This window comes from Porites lutea, chromosome 9 (genome assembly GCF_958299795.1).
Source record: "Porites lutea chromosome 9, jaPorLute2.1, whole genome shotgun sequence".
In the NCBI taxonomy this organism is placed as follows: domain Eukaryota; kingdom Metazoa; phylum Cnidaria; class Anthozoa; order Scleractinia; family Poritidae; genus Porites; species Porites lutea.
The window spans coordinates 6,644,608-6,652,107 of NC_133209.1; the positions used below are offsets into that span (position 1 = coordinate 6,644,608).

The 7,500-nt window shown below is 39.7% G+C and overlaps 1 protein-coding gene across 1 annotated transcript in view; it reads left to right on the forward strand.

The window, feature by feature from the left end:
- Window positions 1-7,500, forward strand: part of LOC140948200 (von Willebrand factor D and EGF domain-containing protein-like) — a 34,892-nt gene that overhangs the window by 9,123 nt on the left and 18,269 nt on the right. The window contains exons 4-10 of the mRNA XM_073397420.1: window positions 662-757; window positions 1,456-1,773; window positions 2,581-2,641; window positions 2,930-2,993; window positions 4,824-4,893; window positions 6,092-6,313; window positions 7,343-7,500. The exon at window positions 7,343-7,500 is cut by the window's right edge and continues 9 nt beyond it. Of these exons, the coding sequence (XP_073253521.1) occupies window positions 662-757; window positions 1,456-1,773; window positions 2,581-2,641; window positions 2,930-2,993; window positions 4,824-4,893; window positions 6,092-6,313; window positions 7,343-7,500 (989 nt within the window). The remainder of the gene's footprint in view (window positions 1-661; window positions 758-1,455; window positions 1,774-2,580; window positions 2,642-2,929; window positions 2,994-4,823; window positions 4,894-6,091; window positions 6,314-7,342) is intronic.

The following is a 7,500-nucleotide window of genomic DNA, read 5'->3' on the forward strand; positions in this document are numbered from 1 at the left end:
GGTCCCGGAAATTGAACCAGCAAACTATTGCTCCTCTCTCCTACTAGGTCCCGGAAATTGAACCACCGAACTCTTGCTCCTCTCTCTCGATCGGTCCCGGAAATTGAACCAGCTTCTTCTTGCTCCTCTCTCCTACTCGATCCCGGAAATTGAGCCCGCGACCCCCCTCTCCTCCCTCTCTCTAGGTACCGACAATTGATCGCGACCTTGCACTCCTACTCTCCACGCGTTCCCGAAAAATGAACCTACGACTTCCTGCTCTGCAGACCAGCGCTCTACCGACTGAGTTAATCATCCCACCGTATGATAGATTTGGGGAAAATTTAAATACGGTGAATATAAAAGTTATTTAATTCCAGGCGACAAGAGGAGCCCGCAATCCTAATCTCTAGGTTGTTATTGCGCGTGCCTCGTTTGGACTTCCACTAAGAATGTATGGAATGCACAGAACGCACTTTGCTCACTTGCGTTTGCGCTTTCTATCACTCGTAATCTGATCTTGCGTGTTTTGAACATCTCTCACGTGAAACTTAAAGCACAGCGCTGGAGCAAAAGCGTTTTGACCTTCGATCGTTGTCGCCCACGCTCCGTAACCTTTGGTTATTTCTAGTAGTATTTATAATACTAAAACCATCACTAATGCTTTGTTTTTTTTCAACAGATACAATGCGAAGTTAAAGCAAAGTACACTACCATGAAAGCAAATCCGTGGTCCGAGCCCATGTCCCTTTTACGGCCATTTTTTGCTGGTATTAAGGTAAAGAAACTGCTCTTCGTAGAAATTCCGAATCCTGCTTTTTAAAAGAATGAGAAAGAAAAAAAAAAGAAAGAAAGACCGGATACACTGAATTCAATGTAGGCATGTTGATATAATAGCCCACGTTCGATATATTAAAATTCTAACATGAGTCCGAGGCTTTCTGGTCACTTTCTTTATTTGGTTTGGTCTTCTTTGTGATCTTCTGGGACTTCTCAGTCTCTTCTGGGAAATGGAGTCTTGAAAAATTTGCAATTTTGACCCTTGAACCTCGGAGTCACGTTAGAATCTTAATATATCGAACGTGTGAAAAATTTCGGCGAAGCGAAAAACTTGAACACAAAACCACGCTCATTTCACCAGTTTTAAATTTGAATTGGATGCAAGCATAGGTGTTAAATGCAATTTTTCCAGAATGAAACACTCCTCCTTTTACGAAAGAAGGCTCACAAAAAGGGCTATATAAATGACTGGGAACTAACATTAAGACGTTCAAAATATAAATGTTTCGTTTTAGTTTAACCTGGATTACCTCAAAAGGTCCGTTCTCAGAATACTAGAATGGATGGCGGTCTTTTTTCCAGGTGCTTCGCGCCTTGCTGTCGCGGCTTTGAGTCAATAATTAGGAATCAGGTAAACTTCTGGCACCCATGGTAAACTCGAATTGAACAGAACGCCTTAATCCCCCTATTTTTCAGGTTACTCCTTCCGTTCTTACAATAGATGAATGCAAGGATCCTTATAGCGTAAGCATCACTTTAAAGCCCACGATACCAGTTCGTTTTTTTGATGGCCTGTCTGTGAGACTTTACCTATCTGCTGGTTTGTTGGTGGGAAAAGATGAGTGTTCCTTTATTCTTAAAGGAATGAAAGAGGTAAAGGTGAATGTAAGAGTGGCCTGCCATATGATGCGTGATCCACAAGCAGGAAGATGGAAAGCGATTAGTCCTAAAATCACCAACGTCCAAATGCTGCTTCCTAACTTTTGGAAATACGTTGACCTGCCAATAGTCCCGGTGAGTGCTTAATACAATCGATCCTCCCGTGGTCGCTAATCCGGGAGTTGGCTAGCCTGCGTGCAGACGATAACTAAACTCTGATTAGTACCGTCTGCGAAGCAGCGCAGAGATCCTTGTTCTGAACCCCCAACGGACTCAACGAATTACCGGAAGTGCGTTTCGAATTTCCCTTCAACCTGACTGGCGATCACCGACAAACAAAACAAAGGCCTTTTTTAACTGGCCAGTCGTGGCGCGTACTCAAATCTGGGTACACAGCTGGAAGTCCAGAACAAGGATTTCGGCGCTGTTTCGCAGACGGAGTTAACCAGAGTTTAATTTCGTCTGCGCGCAGGCTAGGAGTTGGCCGCCCACAAGAATAAAATCACAGAGGGTCTTCTCCCAGTGGAGGTCCCCGCGACACGACACACACTTTTTGAAAGAGTACATACTGCATACGCTACAAAATGTATGTTAAGCTCCGCAGTGTCACATATGTTGTCACATAAAGTTTTTAGTATACTCTGAATAGGGTAGTAATAATAATTTTGGTGGGAAATATCGTGGTGTTTTGGATAGAAGGTCAAAAAAAGTTTAAAAAAATTAATAGGTAGGATAGCTATTAAGAGGTAGGATCAATGGCGCTATTATTCATTACTTAAAGACGCTGTTGGATCCAATATGAAAAGAAGATAGTTTTCTGGATAGCGGATATAGCAGTGCATGACTTGCATATCCTCATCCCCGCGGAAGTCTTGAAAATATGACATTGTTTTATACATATGTATACACTACCTCAGCTCTTAAATAAAATCCCTTATATAGGACTGCACAATGCCCTGTAGATGCCTTATGCCGTTCATTTGTAATTTCTTACACAGCTTGCGTATGAAACCACTATAGGGTGTATAGAGTTTTAGTATTCAAGAAAGTTTGACTGATTGATTGAAACTTATCCTTAGTATAGGACAGTTAGGATTTTATAATTCGTTTATTCATCATGATGTACAATTCATGAGAATCTATAACAAAGGATGTATTTTTAATTTCATTTTATGTCAAAAAGAAAGGTCATTACCATTATTTTGCCGCAGACTTCGTTAGACTTCATAGCATGGGTTGACACATTTTTTCTTCTGTCATGATTTGCAGGTAGTTGTGCGTCAGAGTTGAGGAGAAATCTATAAATGCAGGAGTATTACAGATCCTCATTACCGCTTGCTCAATCTTGAAAGCAGGTACACCTTAACTGAAATACTGCCAGTACACAATAGATCGTGATGCATCCAGGGGCGGAACAGCTTAACTAAATTTTGAGTGAAAGTGTGCTCATGTAATCACATGTTAACGAGCGTGAAATTGCATTTAAACGGACAAGTACCAATGTCTTTCACGGTGCCCGAGGCATGCAAAATTAGCTTTAATTGAACGTATCTACTTAGTTTTTTAATGCAGAATCGTTGCTAAGGGCCTGGGGTTCTCCTTTATTTTTTCCCCACCATGTTAGTGTTCATTGCGACTTAAGAGACTCCCTTTTGTGCTACAATTGTTAATAGATCAGCGTTAAGTTGGCTTAATGACTACGCCTCAACCCCCTCCTCCGCCCTTTCAGCTCTTCTTGACAACTCGGGCTTAAAAGGAAAAAGGCAACTGGTTGCGTCCCCGGCATTTGTCAATGAGGGGTGGGGATCGGGCAAGTAATGGTAGTTATTATACACTTAATGTTAGATCCCGAGGGAAACAGTTAGTTTTGTTTTTCCGAGAGGCCTGATGTTCGTCTCGGGAAACATCAGGACCCGAGGGGAAACAAAACCAACTGGTTTCCCGAGGGACCTGACATTAAGTGTTTTGTTATATTTCTAGACTTTCACTTCAACAGCATTAACAAAAGAATAACCGGAGCGAACCAGAACAGTCGACTCGGTACTCATAACAACACAAATTTAATTCTTAAAACCACTGAATGAATGATTTACAAAGTAGTTTCCTTATATTATCTGCGTCTTTTTCCTCCACTAGCTGTGTTTCTCTTCTGGGACGAATTTAAAAATCGTCGCTTTTTGGCTTGATGCTTCGTGTTTGTGTTCATTCACGAAAAAGAAAACTGGCATTGTTTTTCCCGCCTTCTGTCACACCACTTTCCACCATGCTTTGATCACGTGCTGTAATGTAGCCCGAGCGGGGTACATTGTTTAATGTATCACCGATCGGGATACATTTGATTTTAGTCAAGGCTACGTGACTGAGAATCAACCAATGGCAGTCCCTGTTTAGTTGAGAGAAAGTCTAGGAATATAACAAGATTAATTATTTCTATGTCGTTTGTATCGTCTTGATAAATATAATTGAAATAAGAAGTGGGTAACCGAAAACTTCTTTTTCTTCTGAGTATAAAAATACTTTGAAAAAAAGCAAGCCTTAAGTGTTTTTATTATGTTTCTGCACCAATAAACATAAATAAACACGCATTGACTGGTTCCGAGGGAAACAGTTAATTTGGGAAACATCGAGATTCTTGGGAAACAAAATTATATAGCTCACAAAGAAAAACGTTTTTCGTGTACAAATTTATGAAAATAATTCTCGCGAGCGGTCAATGTTCGAATGTAACAGTGCACTGTTACCCTCTGACATCATAGATTTGTAAAGATTTTGGCGGGAAACTGTTCCATTGTTAGATGTCAATTGACTACTAAGAAACCGATGAGAGCGCGCACTGTTGGGAAAAAATGTTCAACTATATAACAAGAAAATATTTTTCAGGATAGACTATAATAAAACTAGTAGTAATCTCAGATTACATTTTTGTGCCCACGAGATTAATTATTCAAGATGGCGCAGAAAATGGAGACGTAAGACGAAATAAGTACCACAAAAAGTCACCCTTGAGTACCACAGGAATTCCAAGATTATGTGTTGCGTTCTCCTAAAGACCAACGCAATAAATCATCACGGCCTTCAGATACCGTCCCTTTCCCTTGTGCGCTTAAGGAATTGCATTATTGAAAAGGTAGGTTAAACAACTGATATCCCAACACTCATCTCCGTTTTATATTTTCTCTGAACAGAACGGTATGGAAAGATTTCATGGGACTTGGAGATTTTGTGTTATATTACGACGCAGATAGAGACTTCAAGGTGAGCTAACTTCGCCTGCAGACTCTTTGATTTCATTACCATTATTTTGATGAAATCTTGTACGACTGACTTGGATACTAGATATATTTTATATGCGTTATTTTCATCTGTGTGTGTACTGAAAACTTCCTGAGACCGAAACGTTGTCACTAATTATTTAAATTAAACTTTTTAACTGAAATAGTCCAGCTGCACTGTCTTTTTCAACCAGTTTTTAATTTTTTTCAACGAACACTGAGAATCCGTTTTCGGCTCGAGTAAAAGGGTCAGCTTTCTATTCATGTAAACCCTCACTAAAGTTTACACAGCTTGGAGGATAGCCCTCTCTTTCAGGACAACATTCCAACATACTGTATAAACGGGTGCTAATATCTTATTTTATTATATAAACACCATTGAAGTACCAGGTGAGCTTTCGCGCGAAAAGTTGATGTCTTCACATGTAAAAATAACATGTTATCTTCACATGTGAAAATATCACCGTTGCTATGGTTACATAATAAATCGTATCTCCAAGCGGCCATGTAATGTTCTATTTATTATATAAACACCAATGAAATACCAAAGCATTTCAATTTAATAGTTTTTTGGTGTGAAAGGCGCGATTTATAATTTCGTATCTCCGCGCGGCCATGTAATATCCTCTATATAGAAAATTAACGCTGCATGGAATTAAAGTATTGGAAAAAAGGCGACTTGAATCAACGCAAATTTGGTGGAAAACGATTTTCGAATAAAGAACATTAACGCGAAAGAAAGGGTGACATTTTAAAATGAAGGAAATTCTGAACGCGACCGTAACAAAGGAGGAACTAAGCTTGTTGAGACAAAGGAGAAAAGTTAAACGTATAATTCGAAATGGACACTTTGTTCGTGGTTTTTTTCTTGAACGTACGAAGGGGGTTAATCGAAGAAAGCTGGCCACTTCGAACGTTCTACACTGTTTCACTGTAACTGGCGCATGTCCACCTTGATAAAGTAATCCTCCTTCTTTAATGTCAAGAATGTCAAAAGTGCATTGAGAATTTGGGATCAAAATAATGGAAAATAAGGTCGCGGAAATTTACGCTACACTTAATCAACAGAGCTAAACTTAACGTTTACAGAAATTAACGCGACTAAAATTAACGCAGTTTTTTTCAAAATTGCGTTAATTTCATGAAGCGTTAATTTCCTCTAAAAAGGAAGTTATTTTCAGGTTCAAACCAGGCAGTGGGCTTGCAACAATCCAAGGTCCGTTACTTGCAACTGTGGAGCAATAGTTCGTCTTAAGCATCATCTGATTAAATTTAGCTGCTGTAATCCGACAATGATGCGAGATAGTCACACACCCATTCAAGTTGACATACCAGGCCCTAAATGTTTGCCACCAGGTCTTTCCTTGAAGAAAAAAATATTTGGTTCGAATATTGGTTATGAGGTACGTGCTGTTTCATTTCCTAATGGTTTATTGTAAAAAAAAGAATTTATTGTTTTCCTTATGGCACCGTGCTATCAGAGCTTTTTCTTTACTTTAGTGCTCGATTTTGGCGTAGTCAGAAAGACTGAGCATGAGTCGCAATCTCGACCTAGAGCTCTTCCTCGCATGTAGAGGAGAGAGATTACGCGCGCATTCCCAAGCCCGTAAGCACCGGGGTCGAGAATGCATGAGTCGAGGAAGATCTTTGTTGAGCATGCGCGGCATGTTGCTAGGATAGAGTTCTGAGCTTAGGCCTAATAGTCTTGCGTTCGTTCAGTTATGGCCCGAATTTTAACAACAAACGGTAGCTCATACTCGGAAACAAGTTTAACAAGAGAAACAAGATTGACCAGTTCAGAAATCCGGGATATTGAATGGGGACTTCAAAGGCTTAACGTGATTCAGGCATAGCCTCGTTTTCACCTCCCCACTCCTCAAAAGGTAAAAGAAGATCAATGCGTTCGTATGTACGCAGGGTGTAATAAAGCATGTCGAGCTTTTGTTCTTCTGTACTTTCAAAAATTCCAAGTCCTTTTTTGACCTCAGTTACTGCATCACATTCCGAAAGAAGTTTACTTTACTGCAAGCTTTTGCAAGAGGGCTGCATTTATCGTCATATCTTGAAGATTTCGCACAAAATATCGGTTAGTCTTTATCAAGCATGCATGTAGCTAATTCGAAAAAGATAAAGATGTATGGCAAATTTACGATGTTCCTCGATATCTATGGACAATTTGCAGTGAACCACGAAGGAGAGTGTTTTAAAAGTTATCCAAAAATAACGGAATGAATGTTAGAGTAACGCGAATTCTTTGTAAAACTTGTTTATATCAACCAAAAAAATGAACGGACATTTTTCAGGTTTAGTTCATCTTGGTACGCTGTATTGTCATCAGTGCCGTAAAACAAAGACGAAGCTTTATTGCTGCTTTTGATAACACCCCTCACCTCAGTTTGAAGTTGTCGTGTCTTGTCAAAATTGTGTTGCAGTATATATTACCATCCGGGATAAAAGTACAGTTAGAAAGGAATCACTGGGGCATCGATGTTTCGATTTATACTCCTAAGGCTAATGGAATTCAAAAAGGTCTGTGTACGTACCAAGGTACTTCCGGTGGACCACGGTTGATTGATACAAACTTTGGAAA